Genomic DNA, 19,711 nt, shown 5'->3' on the forward strand with positions numbered 1-19,711 from the left:
AGAACCACTAGAGGAAAACCCAGGATTCCCTGTTTCTTACTGGTGGCCAGGGTGCTCCCAATAAAGAAGGCGTCATCCCGGTCTCCAGTAGGCTGTGAAGTGGGAAGGTCGGTGTGCAAAATGTAGCCTTCTGGGGTGCTCTTCTCAATGGTGGATCCACTGCTGACATCCTCATCTATAATGTTTGAGGCATCGATGTCTTCTTGGTGTGTTCTATACTCGCCCTTCTTGCTGTAGCGGGTGCCATCACGGTTGACAATAGCTGAGGAGATACAGAAGCATCTTTAGAACTTCACAGCACTTATATCTCGAGTATAGGAAAGATAATGGGTTGTCCTATAACATGACATTAAAGCTATTTTCTTTGGCTTTAAAAAATCTGTCTGTCTAGTGCTCACATAGAGTGTGTGAGATGTTCATCCCCTCGCCCACTTACTCTGGAAATGAGGAGGAGAGAGTTGAATACCAGGGAGTCCCCCACATTTGAATCTGAGCTTTGAAGAGCTTTAGACAAGGTAACCCTATGAACTTCAGTTTCTTCCTTACTAACGGAATGGGGTTGTCACGCTCTGCACATGATTCGTTGTTATTAGCACTCAACACAGTAGTCACAGTAAAAGGAGACTCCGCAAGTTACACTCCCCCCACTCTATACAGTCCCTTCTGAAATAGGTGTACATCTTGTCACTATTAATTCCATCCAACCCCAGAATGGATTTGAAATCGTAGTCATATAGCCTCTACAAAAAAGCATATTTTTGCAATCCCTTAGAAAGATTCTTTTTAAAAGGTAAATTTTGTCAGTTTAATCAAACCCCCATTTCTGGATAGAAAACTGGTTTGTCTAAATATTGACAGAGCTAAAATCATCCTCAGGGAAATTCAACCTTAAAATTAACAAACATGGGTATATATATTTATAAAGATCAGAATCTTTGGTTTAATAAGCAAGTGACCAGAATGAACCAGAGGAGAAGGTCAAAATGAAATCAACTCATTATCCATCCTTAAGACGCATTTTCTGCCTCGATCCTCAGCCATTTGCTACACACAGCTACCTACGTGTGCCCTTTGCTGGAACGGTTTTTGCTGAATTGCGTGCGTGGCACCAAGGATTGCTTAAATGAAACTCTCAGATGGAAAAAATTGCAACGTCTCAGTTACCTCGAACATCAAGCCAGGGAAAATTTATATTGTCTTATCATTAAAAAAAATTTACTTAATGCTTACAAGTGTGTTCTGTATGAGTTTATGTGCACCATGTGTGTGCAGGAGCCCACAGAGGCTAGAAGAGTGTGTTAGAGCTTCTCGAACTGGAGGTGCAGGCAGGTGTGAGCATCCGTGTTGGTGCTGGAAATTGAACTCAGGCTGTATACAAACACGATTAATGCTCTCAACACTAAGGCATCCTTCCAACCCCCAGACAATTTACAAAGAATGGAGGTTTATTTGGATTCTGGTCCTTGAGGCTGAGAAGTCCAAGAATAGTGTCTGCTAGGGTTCTGCTGCGGGCGTACTTTGCCGTATCTTATAAGGGCATCACATGGAGTCACAGCAAGTGAGCCAGCTCGGGCCTCTCTTCCTCATCTGACAAAGCTGCTGATGTCATCAGGCTTCATCCTCTACTCCACCCAGTCTTAACTACTTCTCAAGGACCTCATTCCATTTACTCTTAGCGTGTGACATTGGGAGTTAAGTTTCCAACACATGAATTCTTGGCGGGGGCATGGTGGACACATATTCAAACCACGGTATTGATAAGACCCATGGAAATCTAGACTTGGGAGGAAATTTTTAGAAACCATGGAAATTGAGCATTTCTTAAGCACCTGATATGGGGCAGGCATGCGTGAGATACATTAGAATGGCATGATAATTCTTATATAAGAGAAAACTGAAGCTTAGGGAAAGTTGTGGCTCTGATATCACATGGTAGCTGTTGGGATATGAAGCATCCTGTGGCTGCTACAGGCACAGGCCAAGTGAGAGGCTGGATTCACACAGTCTGGGAAGGCATTCCACCATTGTGGCCACTGTGCCCGCAACCTCTGCTGGGGGGCTGACTCCAAGGAAGCAGTAGCAGAGGAGAAAGCAGCCTTTTCTATCATTGTTCTTCTTCCCAATGAGAGGAGGCCCAGAGCAAAGCCCATAGGGTTATAACTGAACCTGCTGGAAAGCTCTAGGGAGGGTTTTCCATCTTCTAAATTAGGAAATGTCATTTTCTATAGGTGATCTGACGTGGGTGTGGCATCAGTGGTATTGAAACACACATCGGGAAGCCTGTGTCTTTCATAACCATGTACACTAGTCATACAACCAGAGAATCCCCGAGTGGAAGTCTCCACCCCTGAGACTGCTTTACTCTCCATTAGACAGAGCACAGCTCAGGCGCAGTCTTCTACAGCTATAAGTTGAACGTATTATTTACTTTTTCTTGCACTTTAAATTGATTTTTAAGGTTGCTCTCAGTTTATGACAAGTGATTTTGGTTGTCCATTTGCAGTCTCTTTTGAAAAACAAGTGTATTTTAAGTAGAAGAGAGGCAACCACAAGAAAAAAGCAAGTAAACTATATTGCTGTGGGATACACAGATGGGTTTCAAAAATGTGAACGTGGTTTTCAAATGGCTGATGTTTTAGGAATGGGGCATGGGGTAAATCAGAGAAAACTTTCAAGGTAGCATGGGAAAGGAGAATGGGGTGAGGAATCACAGCCATTCTCCCCTTAGGGATAAAATTCAATAGCCTTTTGAGTAACAACAATAGAGAACACGTCAGACGCCTTCCCCACTCAGATGCCTTCCCCAAGAACAAGACAGATCACTGGAAACAAGGAGGGTACGTACTTATGGTAACTGGTCCATCGAAGGAATTGGGTAGGTCTGTGACTGATGTACAGTCTTCTTCAAGAGGAGCTGTAAGGAAGGAAAACAAAAGTATGAAATAAAAATAAATAGTTAAAGAAGACTTCACAGATAATGTGTCCAATTAGTCAGTTAGGATAACGTTTACTCTAATTTGTCCTAAATATCTTCCTTTCCTGAAATTCAGTAAATACAAAAGGAACACCCCCTTGTAATGTGCTTTTACAATCTTATATAACTTCAAACGTTTCAATAAACTTACTATTCCCACCCCAGCAACTTTACTCATTAAAAAGGGCATTGTTCTAGGTCAGGTTGTTGACACTTATAACTCCAGAGCTGGGAAAAACACATTGGGCTATCCCAGGACAGCGTGGGAAGACATTCTGCATCTTCACTATAGCAAGTCTGATGTCTCATGTTTAATTAGAAATAAGATAGACATGGGCCCTTCTCTAAGTATACAATTAAAGAGGATCCTAAAATTCTTTTCAATTAAAAAATGTTTAATGTTGTGAAAAAAGTTAAAAATGAAGGCATGTATAGACTATCATGAAAAATAATTTATAATTCCAGATATCAACATGGATGATGAGAAACTGTGAACACAATCGACATGAACATCGAAAGATCCTGAAAATTCAAACATTACCAAAGGATTTACCTAATAATCAAAATATTTAGAAGAGTAATGGCTTCATTTTTGGCTAATATTTATGAGTGCCTTCTCCATGTGCAAGGCTTGGAGCTCTGCATCCAGCTAGAGCTGGCCACCTTTGACATGGGTACTTATGCTGTCTTAGCATTTAACATTTGGCTCCTTTTTCCTTCTATTCATCTTCTACCCTGATCCCTTCTCTATGATTCCATGCTATGATTTGGGCTAGCTGGTCATCCACAGGCGTTTCTAGAAGTCAGGACCTGTGTCCTAGCTTTCATGTTAACTCCTAAATCTTACAGTCAATATTGGCTTAACTACCACCCCAGTCAGGATGCTCAGTGCCCATCAGTGACTACAGAGCTCTCCAAGCCCAGAGAGCTATAAAGTCACCGGTGTTGCTTTAACGTGAAGGTTGGTTCCATTTGTGAACTATAGGGCTATCACCCCCTTGTTTGTTTTTCTGAAACAGGCTGTTCTTATCTCTAGTCATCCTGCCTCAGCCTCCTGAGGGCTGGGGTTCCAAGAGAGCTGCCATCAGACTCAGCCCCATGACAGCTTTTATAGAGCTCATTTCCACTAAAAAGTTAAATGGAAACTTGTCGGGTTAGTTTCTTCTAGAGTGGCTTTCTGACAAAGATGAAAGAAGAAAGAGATTGATTGGTGGGCGAATACATGCAGGCATGTGTGGAGGTTTGGAGAGACAGAGGCAGGCAACTGGCAGACAACTGTCACAAGGCAGGCATGTCACCAGCATAGTGCCCTGTCATAAATTGTCACACCCTCAGAACACAGGCAGAAACAAGTAGTTGACTAAATGAGCAGTGGTGCCTTATCAGTAACTGGAAACATCTTTTGCCAAATATAAAGAGACAGTTGTTTTCTCCAGTCAGTTCTTTGAAAACAAAGGATGTGACAGCTGTAGACATTCGATAGAAGGGTGGGTTTTAGGAAAAGCACTCTTGCAAAAGTTGCTACGAGAAAATTCATAAAGAGAACCTTTAAATGAACAAGTCGCTGATGGCAAGGCCAGTATGCCATCCCTTCCTGACACCTGTCACCATTGCATATCAGCTTTGCATTTCTTGCCCATTTTACTATATGGAGATTCATATACTCCTCATACCCCCCACCTCCCTCTTGCCAGCCCACCACAAAGATGTGTGGACTCTACAAAATAAGTACAAAGTTCATCTGCTTGGGCCAAAACATTGTGAGAGAAACAGAGACTCTTAGCATATATTTGGGAAATGAGAGGAAAGATCTCAGGTCTCCAAGAAAGCCCATCTAATACGGTAACTCATAACATGGTCCAAAAATATCAACAGAGGCCTGTGGATAAGCCTGGAAACAATGCTCTGAGTCATGACTACAGAACACGGGTTCATCTATTCTTTCTAAGGGCCACCCAACATATGTGGACCAGGTCACAGAAGGAAAGGGCAGCAGAAAGATGAGCCTGCTCTGATCCCTGATTCTAAGGAATTCACAAGGTCTCAGAAAATATTTCTTAACTCTTTATCCTTTAAAAATATTCTTCAAAACCCCCTTATTTGAGAGTAAGGACAATGTAAGCTCCTGGAGAGGTTTGGGAGGTATTTTTCTCTTTGTCTTGGGGCTGAGCCCAAGACATCTGTGAGACGTTTCTGGTCTCTAACTGTGGAGCATCCCCAGAAATGGGCCTGCGAAATTTCCTGGAACAAAGTTGCAATGGATGGGGCATGTCAACAACACTGAGGCTGGTCTGTTGGTTATGAGAGAGTTCACACAGAGCCTCCTCACGCTCCAGTTCACCTAAAATTTCATACACTAGTTAAAGCTGGCCAGGATGCCAGGATGCACGATGACCCAAATATGCAGTTACCATATTCATTCATGCCGTGTCCATCCCTGTGACCTCATTAGATTGAGCTTCAGTCTCGTAAGCAAGGCAGGGCTGTGAGTATCCCTGAGTGCACGGGTTTGCTGAATAAATACTAAACTGGCCTTCCTTGGTGCTATATCCTCAGAATATTTGGCTCCACTGGCTCCAAAGGGCTAAGATAATAATTATTCAGTTTAGATGTCCCTGGGTGCCAGCTAGAAAGGCGCTTCCCCCAGGGTTGACACCTTGTAGGAGTCCCATGAATAAATTTTCCAACAATTCTCAAATAAATGAGTGAACGGACAAGTCACAAATGTAAAATCTGCTCCTTAATTCTTCCAAAAGGAGAGAATGAGACATCTTACTGAAAGCAAGCTTTAAACCATGAACATGAATGCATGAGCTGTCTGTGTCCCTCTGCCAGGAGTCACCAGGCTCATTAATGTTAAGTCTTAGATACCGAGAGTTGAAGCAGGAACAAAACCACAAAGCCCTTTCTTCATGCTGCCTTATTTTTTTATTGGGAAGCCATAGAAATCTGAGCAGGGTTTTAAGCTTGTAGAAGTATTTGCTATGGTGTGTATACATTGCTGCTGCTTCTCCCTGTTGCAGGTTTCTGGGGCTCCCTTTCCCTGAGATCTCCTGGGTGCAGTCCTTGGGTTAGGACAAATTAAAAACTCTTCCCAAGACATTCTTGGCAGAGACTTGGACACTGCCAGGATCATTAGCTGACTTCATGCTCTGGCATCCAGGATATGCAGTATGCTTATCCCCAGCCATATTTACTCCTATCTCTTCTCTCTGTATTTTCTATATTATAGCTTCAAGAAGATTGTTATTCCTTTAAGACAAGAAACACAGTTTCTGATTCTTTCTTACCCCCAATATAGGTAGCCCAATAGTGTGAAGATAAATATTGTCTTTGAACATAAAGTGAAATTTTAAAAGCTTATCAACATCGAATCCCTGTGGAAAATAGAAAAATAAAGGAAAATGCTGTATTTTTAAATGTTACTCTTTTATTAGTCATTTGGGTATGAGGCAGTTCTCCAGTGCATCTCCTGGTTTCGTGTCTAAGGAGAAAAGCATCATCCACACTGTGGACCTCTGTACTAGGGATGGACCTAAACTCACGGGCAACACGGGAAGAAAGAAGAGCTCCAGTAGCTGTTGGCCTGGACCACTTCAATTCTTTTGCCTGTTTTAGTTACGTTTCTCAGAACCTTAACTCAAAGTGACACTGACTTGTAAAGTGACACCAAGACTGTGTGGGAACACAGCCATGTGAATTACTGCATACATTCACTGGACAGGATTCAGCAGGAGAAGCAAAGCCAGAACCCAGAGACTGTGAGCGGCAGGCAGGATCTCATCAAGATGAGTCTTTGCCACCTCTCCAGCTCCTCCACTCCTGACCCCAGGCACAAGATGGAAGAGGTTAGACCAAGGGTGCCCTGAGCCTACTTCCTGTTTATCCATTTGAGCTTCGGGTCATGTTACTGAGTATGGACAGTGTCCTGTGTAGTTTTGAGTGGATGTTCCCCAGTTTGATCAAACTCCATGTGGGTTTTGTTCATATAATAGGGACAGGTAAACATTCTGTGGTATTTCTCCTTGTCTTGTGTTTGTGTCTCTTCATGCCCCATAGATACTCTAAAGATTCACTGGGTACATATGCTGTATTTCGACTACTCAGCCTCATAATCCTCTTCTTCAAAAACTCTAGATTTCCCCTCTGAATTCCCACTCTGCTCCTCAGTGCTTGTGAAATGATGGGTGGGTGGCACTGACACAGCCTGGAGACACTGATGTAATCTCTCGCAGTGCCTTTGATGTCCCATGTTACCTAAAAAGCCCTCACAGTTCTTGTAGCCTACCACCAAATTATACTATCTATATTTTCATGGAGATAAAGTCTTAAGTCACTTTCCAATCTATTTAACATCTTCTTTCCATGGTTAAGGAAAAATTTCAGTCCTGGAAGATGTGACAAATGCATCTCAAAGCTTTTCTATTCTAGCCACATAGCTTCAACCCTTCAGGGGACTAGAAGATACAGTTTGCAAACTAAGACTTTTGATTGTTGGCATTTAAATCTTTGACATTAATGGTTTTAATTATTTTCAAATGACTGGAAATTTATAGTTCATAGAATTATTTGTGTGTGTGTGTGTGAGAGAGAGAGAGACAGAGAGAGAGAGACAGAGAGTCAGAGAGAGAGAGAGAGAGAGAGAGAGAGAGAGAGAGAGAGAGAGAGAGAGAAGGGGGCTTGAATTAGACTTGTAGGCACAACTTCTAACCTCATGATTGGAAACGGCTTCATAGGCAAAGGAGGGAACCCAGCATGTCTAACTCCCCTTAGCTTTCTTATTGATCTCAACTGATAGGTAAGATGCCTTCAAGAAAGTCAAGAGTCTATCATATTCTTGCCATTTCCCTAACTGCATTTATAAGAACACTCTTAGCCATTTGGCTTGTACTCCCAAATTATCAATAGGTGAGTACTACATTCCTTTAGAAAATGCTTCAATTTCCTAACACAACAAAGGCCCTAGCTACCCTTTCCCTACACCCCTCTAACGTCATCGCCTGAAATTCTGTCCTCTCACCACTGAGCTTTTGCCAGGTTGAATTTCCTGGTATTTGTTAGGCAGAATTAAGATGTTCCTGATGCTGGCTTCATGTGGCTTTCCCATCTGCCATTAGCTTATTCCTTTACTTTGACCATGGCTCTCCTAAATACCTCCTCAGATGTACACTCTGTTTACCTTCCAGATGAGAAGCAACCCTAAAGCTTGTGCCTTCCTATGCACTCTCCATCCTCATGTAAAATAATTGGCGTTTAATTGTTCAGCACCTGTTCCATGTCTGCCACATTAGTACCATGAACACGGGTATCTAGCTCTTCCTTCTATTGTACAAACGCTCAGGGCTCATTTTTGAATAGGAGTTTCAGGAAGCTCTGCCCATGCTTCAGCTGAACTGCTGTCATCCAACCATGCTCCCACAGGCAACCCCCAAACCATGTACTTAGAACCAACCTGAGGCATTGAAGCAATATGTGTCATAGTGGGAGGTGTTGGATGCGAGGAGGATATACACTCCTGTGTTGTTGGCTGCACAGATAGCGTTGGGGTGGATCCTCGGGATTACCACGTGTCCTTCTATGAACCCATACCTGCCAAGGAAAAACAAGAGGCAATAGACATGAATGGCTGGGATGCCATTTTGTAATATCTCATCTAATGACATTTAATACCGCACAACATCTCTCTAGGGATGCTAGGGGTTCCAACAACTGAATTATGTAAAATCCAGTAACAACAGCATAGGAGGGTGAGAGAGATGAAGACAGACAGAGGCAAAGCGAGTTTATTTAAAGGCTGGAGATTTTTCTTGTTTGTAGGTAAATTTTTTTTTAAAAAGGTTCACGAATACAAAACAATAGTTCCATATAAAATGTATGGTCAGCAATGTTCTTAAAGGCATCAGGAAGCCTGAGTCGAAGAAGGAAGAAATTACACTGTAAGACTTGACACCAAATTAGCTGTATATTTTTCAAAAATGACATAAAACGACCCAGTCTCCCTAGATAACAAGTGAATTGTCCTTCCGTTCAGTCTTAGACTCCAGACCTGCCTTGTTTCCCATCCTCCTCTTCTTTCCTGCCCTCACCTTCTCCCTTGAGACTCTCATTGCCAGCATGAAGCCTTGCTCCTGCGCTGAGCATACAGTATGTCTGGCTTTGGGATCATCCAAGACCCACGGAGATAAACTTGCTATCATTGAGCTGGGAGCAAAGCAATTATGCAAGTAGATGCCAGTAGCTTACTTCACAAAGTTCTGAAGTAACACACTATCCACTCCCACGCAGTTTCTGGGAGTCTGTTAAGTCTAGGGGCCTTTTAAGATGCAACGCACACCACCACCACCCCCAGAAGCACCCTAATGGCCATATAACAAAAAATATAAAATGTCTCAAAACACAGATGTGGACTGAGAAAATGAGACTTGAAAGAAAAAATGTGTATGCCAGCAAGAGAACAAAGAGGGGGCTGCTAACTCAGCAGGGCTTGAGTCGTGTGATGCAAGCTCCAATGCACCTTCTTTTCCTTCTTTCACCCTCTTCTGCAGGGGCAACAGAACAGACTGTAGCGCCCTGCAAGACCAATGGCAATGAGCGTGACTCGGAAGCTCCTTAGCTCAAAGTCTCTCATAATGTGGGTGTTGCAATGGAAGCTGAATGACTAATTCCCCATCCAAACTGACAGACTGGTTTCCCCATAGTCTCTTTAGCTTGGTGGTGGTGGTGGTGGGAGGGCACACAATTAAACGTTAATAAGTTCTCATGGACTTGAGAGTTGCCACTAGTCAGGGTGGGGCAGACAAGACAGAAGTCATTGCTGAAGCTTCAGCAGAGCCTGTGAGAGGATCCCTTCTCTCTTTTGGCAGATATCCGATTCTTTAGCTACCTGAGGGAAATTATGAAAGTGAGTTTTGAAACACTTAATACCAGTTATGGGCGCGATGAGAGATTTCTGCAGCAGAGGTTTTTTCTTTTTTCCTTTCTAAATAACACTCGACAGTGAAATTACTCTTTACCCTGCCCTCCCACATCATGTTGATAAATTGTACATGCATGTGAATGTGTGTGTGTGTGTGTGTGAGAGAGAGAGAGAGAGAGAGGGAGAGAGAGAGAGAGAGAGAGAGAGAGAGAGAGAGAGAGAGCCCTTCTAGAATTCATTACGTTCTCTTGGTAAGTTATCGTGATTTTTCACCACATCATTCTACCTGACACTTATGTGTAATGTACTAAGCATGAGTTGGGGACATTAAAATTTCTATATGTGTATATGGCCTGAGTGAGTGACTGTCATCAAGGAGGAAATATGTATTTAACAAGTCCTTGCATCCTCTCCCTTTATCCTCTGTCCCTTGGTCATTGTGTTCAGACTGGTCACAAGCAGACTGTGACTCGTCGAAGTACAAGCAGTCTGACCCATGACAAGCTGTGGGGCTCAGTTGCTTCCTCTACAAAATGTCTTAGAAATAAACGGGGCAATTTAAGGTTTAAGGTAAAGAATGCCTTTGGGATTCTCCTTACAGCTTCATGTTCTGCATTTCCCCCCCTCTGGCTCTCAACAGGTAAAAAACAAAACAAAACAAACAAACGAAACAAAAAAGAAAAGCCCTGTTTCACAAATATGTTGTAACTGCATTTCACAACCATAGATCAGCTTCCTAAAACCACTTTCTTAGCACAGCGACCTGAGCACAGTCAGACCTCATTTAAAACATAGCCTTAGGAGTAGAATAAACAGTTTTGCTAACTGGCCATCCTTCATGAAGCTAATGAGTCAGGGCGTGTAGCTGCAGAGCCATCCCTCCTTCAGTAACATCCTTCAGACTTAGCTCCAGACAGTTAGAGACAGATGCTAGCCAGCGCTACTCAAGAGAACACCCTTAAACAACGAAAATACTCTCTACAAAATCTATGCCCTTTGATACAGCAGTTACCAGGCAATTCGAACATAGTCAATGCCATCAAAGAACTCATTTTTATATAACCTAACTTTAATCAACTTAAATATAACTCACACATGTGGCTCATGTACTAGGCAGAACTGAGGGTTGCCACTCAAGAGGTGGCTGCCGGAGTCTATAAAAAGGGCCAGGGATAGATGCAATTAACTTCTGTTCAATAGCTTCCGTGAAGAGGGCTGCACTAGACTTTCTAAAAACATTCTGTTGGCATGTGTGTGAGCACACATGTGGGCATGGAAACAGAAAAGGAATTATACTGCCTAAACTATGGGCTGGGGTGGAGATTCAGAGTGCTTATGAAGACTATCTAGTTCTTTTAGTTAAATCAAATCACACTAATTACTCAATTGAAGTTGTCACTAAGCCCCTCTTCATGCACACCACTGGCCACAAAAAAAAAAGTATGCGCGCGCACACACACACACACACACACATTCACACAGCAGAGGCAAGAAACATAATATAGACATATGTATATGTATAATATATGCATGTGTATATTATAAATGTATATAACACAATACACATTATTTTATATATATGTGTGTATATAAAATATAGTCTATATGACATATATGTATATTATAATATATAGTATATATAAAATATAACAATAAATTACATATAATTTTTGTATATATTATAATGTATTATAATACACACACACACATATATATATACATATATAAAAAATGTTCCCTGCCTCTAGTGATTATCCTGGAACAAAATGATTTGAGGAAGATCTTCTGGGCCCCTTTGTACCTTGTAAAAGACTTCTCAAGGCTTCTGATAATAACTTACTTTAATGTAATACAGTTTTAAAACTTCCATATCTTTTTACTTAATTTGTCAAACCATAGCAACATAGAAGCTCAACATGAAAGCTCAGAGAGAGGCGGGAGTGGGGGGAAAAGGTTTGAAGAACGTGCTTTGTGTCAAGTCTGCACAGCCAAGCCTCTGCCAGCTACCTATTTATTTTAAACACTGTTATTTGGCTTGCGTTTTCTTGTGGTTCCGACAATGATACTGAATGCCTCTTCAAAGCCAGGAGAGTGCTACAGGAGCACATTAGGCAAGAGGGTTGCAACTGATATGACCCTAATGGCTTCCCCTGGCCTCCCTCCCTATGATTCACAAAGGTGTCTTTAGCCGACTTTAAATTCCAGTTGTCATACCGGTTTCAGTTTGACTTGGCCAAATTAATAGCTAGGGCTGCCTCTTTAGGCAAGAACTCATTCAACTGTCAGGGAGGAGCCTTCCAGCCATAAACCCTGCCCCCCTCCAGGGGGCTTTTCCAGTGAAGGTACTGGTCTCTTACCTGCATGTTTCAAACCCCTTGCTCAGGGCTAACTCCATCTGAGCCATGGTGGGCAAGGTGGTATTGAAAGCCTCGCAGAGGTCAGCTGCTTCAGTCCTGGAGATACTGTAGCGGCCATTTTTCTCCACATGGAATACACCTGCGTAACGGCAGGTTATATTCAAATCTGTGGGAGGAAACGGAAATGTTAAAGTCATTTGCATAAATAATTTGCATGAAACTAGATCAGTGCTAAGAAGTGCTTGTAAGTGAGGACATTAAAAAAGTCAAATAAGGCTTTGAGAGAAGCCAAACAGCAGGCTGGGGTAATGGCTCAGCCGGTGAAGTGCTTGCCTTATAAGCATGATCTAAAAGGCTGGGTATGATGGCCAGCATTTGTAATATTAGTGTTGAATTGACAGGTGGATCCCATGGGCTCCCACCAGCTTAGCCTTCTTGGTACATTCCAAGTCAAAAAAAGGGCTTGTGTCTAAAAACAAGGAAAATGACAACTGAGTAACGAAAGCCAATGTTTTTCTCTTGCCTCAACATGTTTGTATGAACAGGCACACAAATGTGAACCTACACACACATGCATGCACATGTATACACATGTATACACATGAAAATCAAGTAATTGCACATGGTATTTCACACTTGAAATCCCACACTTGGGAAGCTGAGGCAGGAGGATCACCTAAGTTCAAGACCAGCCTGGGCTACATGGTGAGTTGGGATCAACTACAATATAAGACCTTATCTCAGAAACAACGACAAAAATCCAAATAAACATCACTCCTGACATAGCCTGCAAAATTCATTTTGGCTTTCCAAAGATACATCAAACTTAAATCTGAGATGTGACATTAAGATGATATCATAAAGGACCCCCATCCTTAAAGTATCTTCATCAGCAAAGAATTTTTTTAGGCCCACTCTTTAAATTAAATTAATATAAACTTACAGGAATCAGATAAAATCCAGGGGAATAATGAAGGAACACAAGCTAACTACTAAGAAAACTACACACACACACACACACACACACACACACACACACACACACATGCACAGACACACACCACACACATACACGCATGCACACACACACAAACACACACACACGCACGCACGCACGCACGCACGAACACGGGCATACATGCCCACATGCACACACAGCTGTATTTGGAATTCTGTTTCCCACTTATTCCTGTATTTTGAGTAGTTTCCACAATCAACTGGTGTTGCTCCTTACCTCATCACTTCTAACACTATATATTCAGCTGTGCCCAGAATAAACTTCCTTCTGGTCAAGAACAATGTGATCTGGCTATGGTCTCTCTCCCTCTCCAGCCTGGGAGTTGCTGGCTCTGCTCCAATTATAAAGTTTTCCCTCCACTCCATGAGTCGCTCTGAACTCCTTCAGGCCTGAGAACACACCCATGCCCTCTTTCTATATGGTATTCTCTGTCTTTAGAGTGGCAGGAATGGTTCAATTATATTCTGAATTGTCACTCCATGACATTTTCTCTCAGCAGTCAGGTACCTGACTCTGGGTCTAGAGATCAGAAGTGGCTCTGGACTCCCCAAAGCTCAAGTCGTTTACCAACTAGAGAACTGAAGCTAGAGAAAGGAGTTGCCAAAGGAAGTGACCATGTCAGTCTACAGCCACATGCTCCCCCTGAACCCCACTTTGTTCTACATTTCATTTCACAGTGGACTGCAATGGGAGAGGAGGGCTTTTTCCTTAAATTGTTCCTCGATGTCCCACACCCTTGGGGTTCTGTCATCTGTACCCTAAAAGTAAGCTTTGCAGATATTTTTAAACATCAAGAAACAGAAACTGGGGGAACATAAAGCAACTTGCACAAGTCTCCAGCCTTTAGATGGCTAAGGTAGGAATTCCTCTCAGATGTGCTTAGCCCCTCACACAGTGTTTGAACAGCCTCCCGTGTGCCGAGAGGGTCCTTCCTGTTTAAAACAGGGGAGAGGCACACCTAAGCAACTCTTTCATGATGACAAAAGTGGGCTCATTATTGTGAAACTGCGCAGGTGACAGCTGCTTTCCTCTAGAGCAGGAAACAGGTTCTGAACAGTGTCAGACAGATGGCAGAAAGAAGGCGCCCTTAAGAAGGCGTAAACTAAGGTCAGTTGGCTTCTTTTCCTTGGTTTCTGTTGTCAGCAAGAGGAACCATAAAAACAAACAAACAAACAAACAAAACAAAGTAACAATAACAACAACAAAAAAAACCCAAAAAACAAAAAACAAAAACCATGAAACACTGGGACCAGACATAATAAAGAAAGGGTGTTTTGTGCACTTAATTCCTTATCTATGTGTGCTCTCCACAAGCACTCGTGCAATTCTTGGCTGGTGAAGCAATGAGCACACAGAGGAAGGAAATGCACAAAGTCCCTTTGAAATGCTATTTATTTTTACTGACATTTGCAGCTTGGGTCTCAGTTGGCCAATTTCACAAAGGGAACCTGTCACTCAGAGAGACAGCCCTTCCAGGGTTTCTCTCTGCTCCAGCATACATAAGAAAAAAAGAAACGTTTAAATGGACTTCTTGCAGGTAGAGCTGCTAGGGTGACTTCAGCCAGATGCCACCTGCCGGGCTCCTGGCCCAGGTGGCTGCTGTCACCTCCTAGTTTAAAAATAAAGGCAGAGGCTTGGACAATGGTTTGGGGATGAGAGGCAGTTTCTTTCCTATGAAAATTAATTCTAGCTTGCCACCTGGCAGATTGAATATGCAAATGCAAGAGAAGCCAATGCAAGCTGTGACTTTTGGGTAAAATCCCTCGTGTTCCATGTGCAACAACCAATGTGACTTTTTAGACAGTGTGTGGATGCCTGGTGGTTTTTTCTAAGTGTGCCTGTCATTGACTGCGTGTGCGCATGGACCATTGGGGCAGAATAAGACAGACAAATTCAACCTTCACCTTGCTACCTTAGCCAGGGGCCTGACATACTCCTGGCTGCTGGGTGAATATGAAATTCTCAGAAAATCTTAATTACAAGTTTGTGTTTATTCTAATCTTGTGAGAAGGAATTCAGCTGCTAACCCTCAGGGCCTTTGGACACTTAAGAATTGCAAGGACCATGCCCCAGACATCCAGACCAACTACCATGCTGAGAAGCCATCACCTCTGGGTCACTCTTGCCTTAAAATGGGTCAAACCTTCAGCTCTGAGTCTCCTCTAAGCCCTGGCAATTGGTGAAGGCATTTTGGACTCTCCAAGAACGGTATCAGTAGTGAGTACTTGCGGGCACTCTTACGAGCATTTTAAAGAGCTAACTAACCTCCTTAAAACACCTCTAAGAGGTGGGTAATATTAATTACCACTTTCCAGGTAGAGAAACTGAAGCACAGAGAGGAGAAACTATAGAAACATGCCCGAGGTCACTGAGCTGTGATGGTGAAACAGATATTCAAACCCACTGGGCTCCTGGAACCCACACCTCCTTCTCCTAATTCCAAAATAGGTAACTCTCCTCCTTCCTTATCCCACCGGTGCATAGCCAATCCTATTCTCATCATGAAAGGAAGGGTGATGTGGAGGCAGCGTGGACCAAGGATCATCCTCAGCAGAGCAGGAGTACCCATGGCAGTGACAGAGCAAGCCACAGGTAGGGAAGGAGGAGCTTCTGTATATCTATCTTCAGCTGTTTCCTCAGACACAAAAGTCTCTGGGAGCTAGAAGTCCTCTGACTTGGGTGACAAGTACTAAGGCTGGAGGAGATAGCAGCCCATAGAAAGCTTGCTGAACAAGCATGAGGTCCTATAAGAACACTTGCGGTGATACACACTTGTAACCCAGTGCTGGGGAAACAGAGACAGACTGATACCCAGGCCTTAGCTTTCATGGTGATCTCCAGGTCAGCGAGAGATACTGCCTTGAAGAAAAAACTAAATTAAACAGCTTCTAAGGAATAAGAGATATGCTGTCCTCTGGCCTCTATATGTGTGCAAACACCTAATCATCTACACATGTACACTCATATACATGCATGTATATGTGTGGGTATAACACACACACACATACACACACACACCACACACACACACACACACACACACACACACACACAAAGAAGCTAACATTAAATGGCAATTGTATCTCTTAAACAAGCCCTTCCATATGAAGATACATGAGGAATGTTTTCTGCCGAACCATCTGTTCTCTAATAAGTCTCCTTTATCTTACAGTGAATTGAACTGTTCGAAGCCCCTCCCTTGGAGATAGAATGGGCCCAATGAAAGACGTAGACTGGGGCTACTGTCTGATTGAGAGAGAAGCCTCCAGGGACATGGCACTCCTTTAAAGTGCTCATTATGAGGCTATGAGCAGGGCAGGGTCATCCCTAGGCTCATCATCCAATATTCTGCAAGCCCAGGGAAAGGAGACATCTGAGAGTGTTCATAATACCTGAGAAGGAAACGGCTTAGCAGAGTTCAGATCCTCCAAGACTCTGCCACTCCTCAATGGTGGCACAGCCAGGTTGCTGCTTAACTTCCCTGGTGCTCAGCCTTGTTGAAGGGACCACGGTACCAACCTGCCAGTCTGTGGGACTCACTAAATGAAACTGGTAAAAATGGAGCTTATAACAATTGAGGCTGTGAGCATTGGATATTTGCCAACTGCCTTGTGAACTTCATCTAACTTAATTCTCATCTGACTGTTATGAGGTCAACACATTAGCAAAGTCATTTTTCTAAAATATTATGATTTGAAATTAAAATATAATTACCTAACTTCTCCCTTCCTCTCTCCAGACTCTCCCATACAATCCTTGCTCCCTCTTGAGATCACTATTTACATGCACGCACGCATGTACGCATCCACATTTAATGTTCAATCCTTTAAATGTTACTTGTATGTATAGGACTTCAAATCTGCCCACTTAATATTAGATAACCAATCAGAGCACTCAGTCTTGGGGAAGCATATGGGAAACCATATGCTTTTAGAGATGAAGAATCTGAGGCACTAAGTGGTCTCCAAACTCATCCAAATAGAAGGGTCAGACTTCTAACCTATTGTAGGCTATGATTAAAAATCACTCTCAGAAAAGGCATAACTGACTTAGGGCACCATCCACCTTCACAATGTTTTTCCCCTAAGCCTTTCAGATAGAGAAAGATAAGATTTCACTGGAGAAATCACCTATTTCAACACTTCACTTACATTGTGAAGTCAGAAATGGATTCTTCATATACGTAGTCATTTCCCAACTGGAAGAAAATCATAACATCATCGGAGAGGGAGCCACTATGTAATTTCCACTCACATTTCCATTATCTGCATTTTCCCAAAGTTACTTGGGAGGTGAGTGGGAGTGGTGCCTACTCTAAAAGAAGGAGATAAACTTCTGGACACAAATATTTCAGCTTCCCTGTGCCCTCCTGATTGAGTTACCAATCAGGCTTCTTTAAGGATTCTCTTTTGGCCAGTGAAAATGTTTGAGCCTGAAGCTCTGTTTCTATGAACACTTACTATTTTCCAAGACAGTTTGTGTTTTTGTAGCTGGCTTTTGAAGCAATGGGTACGTGTTTGCACAGGTTCTGGGCTTATGAAGCTAGACCTCCTGAAAGAAGATAGCAACGTGTTACACGTGAAGACCACCAGGAGACACTTACAAATACATTGTGCCCAAGAGAGGTGGATAGCTCTCCAAATCTCACTTCTTGAGATGACCCCCAAAAGAATTAATGCTTGCTAGCATGAACTAGCCATGTGCCTGGTCTCTTTCTGTTTTCTTTCGAGGAGTTATGAGGCAGAATTAAATATTTTTCTGTTGATTTGGCTCCCAGTAGGCTGTGGTGGAGAGAAGTTGTTGTCTTAGAGATAATAGACATAGAAGCCAGACCAGTTCCTGTGTTCAGTGACTTACCTAGTTACCAGTTTATTTATCATGGCTTGTAGGAACCTCAGCAAACAGAGGCAGCACCTTTGCTGGGTAATGTTTCATTTTCAGGAGTTTTGCATCTAATAATTCATTTTATTCTCACAACAATTCTATGCAGTGGGTTCAACATTTCACATGGGCTGATTAAGTCACAGAGAAGTCTTAAGGAGCTGGTAGAGCCAGGTACAGACTGAACAATCAGGCTGATCGAGTCGCAGGGGTTAAGTGGTAGCTTAGACATGGGACAGATCTGAACACTATCAGAATCTCATTTGCCACCCAATGTGCTTTTTAAAAGTGTGAAGAGTTGGTCATTGAAAGCTATTTAAAGAAGAGGTTTTACTTCGATTGAACATGATGTTTAATATGACAGTTTCCTTTACTCTGCCTGAAAATAGAAGGCCTTCGCCCAACACATCTGAGCTGCTTCAGTGGAAAAATCACCATACTTGGATCTTTTACCCTCTCCCATAGAAGCCCTGAGCTGCAGTTGTTCTCTGGCTTTCCCCAGGTGTGATTCTCTCTGGTCTTATCCTGTTCTCTTCTGAAAACATTTTTGCCAACTGGGATAGATCAGTCCCAGCTGCAGTTTCAGCCTTCTGTCCTTTACACCCTAAGTGTTCCAGCTGGGCTTAGGCAGAGCTAATGAGAAGAAGAGCTGGCGATCTGGTTTGGCCCCAAAGCTGGGTTCACCATAGCAGAGTACACTTGTGACTTCCCGAGAAGTCTGCTGGCAATCCCAAAGGTCTAGACTGACCAAGTAGATGTTCTAGACTGATCTAGCTGGAACCTGACACCCTTGTTTGATGGTCCTCAACAGAACTGAGCCCCCCGTGAGATGGTCACACAAATCTCTTGGGCAATGACTGGCAGTCCCAGGCAAACATGGTTTTTACTTTCACACTGTTTGTCATTTAAACCCAAGGCTCTGTTACTGCCTTCTGACTTACAGAGCTTATGTCCTATACAGAAGATGATACAATTCATAAATGTAACTGAGCTGATTCTGATTAGAAGCATGGAGGAAATGAGCCGATTTTCTTTAAAAATATTGGTAATTAGATCATCCATGATCAGAGGTAGGACAATATAAGGTTTTAAACAAATTGGCTGTGAGAAATGAGAAAATAAAATGAAGAGGAACTGAGCTTGGTCCCCTAGGCCATCATGAAGAAAGCGCAATCTTGCGGGACTCTAATTGCACCATTCTGACTCCTGCTTCAATGCTCCTGACACTGTATTTTATAAGACGGTTGAGCATGCTGTTCCCAATAAATCCACAACTCATGGCCATGGAGCATCATTCCGAAGCACATCATGAGCAAGTCATTCTTTTTCCACTTGTGTGATGTCTTTGCAGCTCAGAAGTTTCCATCTGGGAGCCTTTCAAGCTGGTGTAGCCCCTGCTGAAACCAGGCCTGCCAGTGCAGAAGAAGGCTGGCAGCCTTCCCGTTGCCCCCACACCACTTGTCCCATCGTCTGACTCCCATGTGACGGGTGCCTAGTGAAAGAGTATATTGTTTGGCATCTACTTCTGAACGAGGCCAAAATCATTCTTGGTGCCGGATAGCCTT

General features: G+C 42.8%; 1 protein-coding gene across 13 annotated transcripts in view; it reads right to left on the reverse strand.

Moving 5' to 3' along the window:
* The window catches only part of Cd44 (CD44 molecule), an 88,953-nt gene that overhangs the window by 41,650 nt on the left and 27,592 nt on the right, over positions 1–19,711 (reverse strand). For all 13 annotated transcript variants that reach the window (XM_006234631.5, XM_006234629.5, XM_039104369.2 and 10 more), the window contains exons 2-5: positions 12,248–12,413; positions 8,427–8,563; positions 2,846–2,914; positions 41–262 (exon numbers count right to left, since the gene is read on the reverse strand). In XM_006234631.5, coding sequence (XP_006234693.1) covers positions 41–262; positions 2,846–2,914; positions 8,427–8,563; positions 12,248–12,413 — 594 coding nt within the window. The remainder of the gene's footprint in view (positions 1–40; positions 263–2,845; positions 2,915–8,426; positions 8,564–12,247; positions 12,414–19,711) is intronic.

The sequence above is a fragment of the Rattus norvegicus genome, chromosome 3, assembly GCF_036323735.1.
Source record: "Rattus norvegicus strain BN/NHsdMcwi chromosome 3, GRCr8, whole genome shotgun sequence".
Taxonomy (NCBI): Eukaryota; Metazoa; Chordata; class Mammalia; order Rodentia; family Muridae; genus Rattus; species Rattus norvegicus.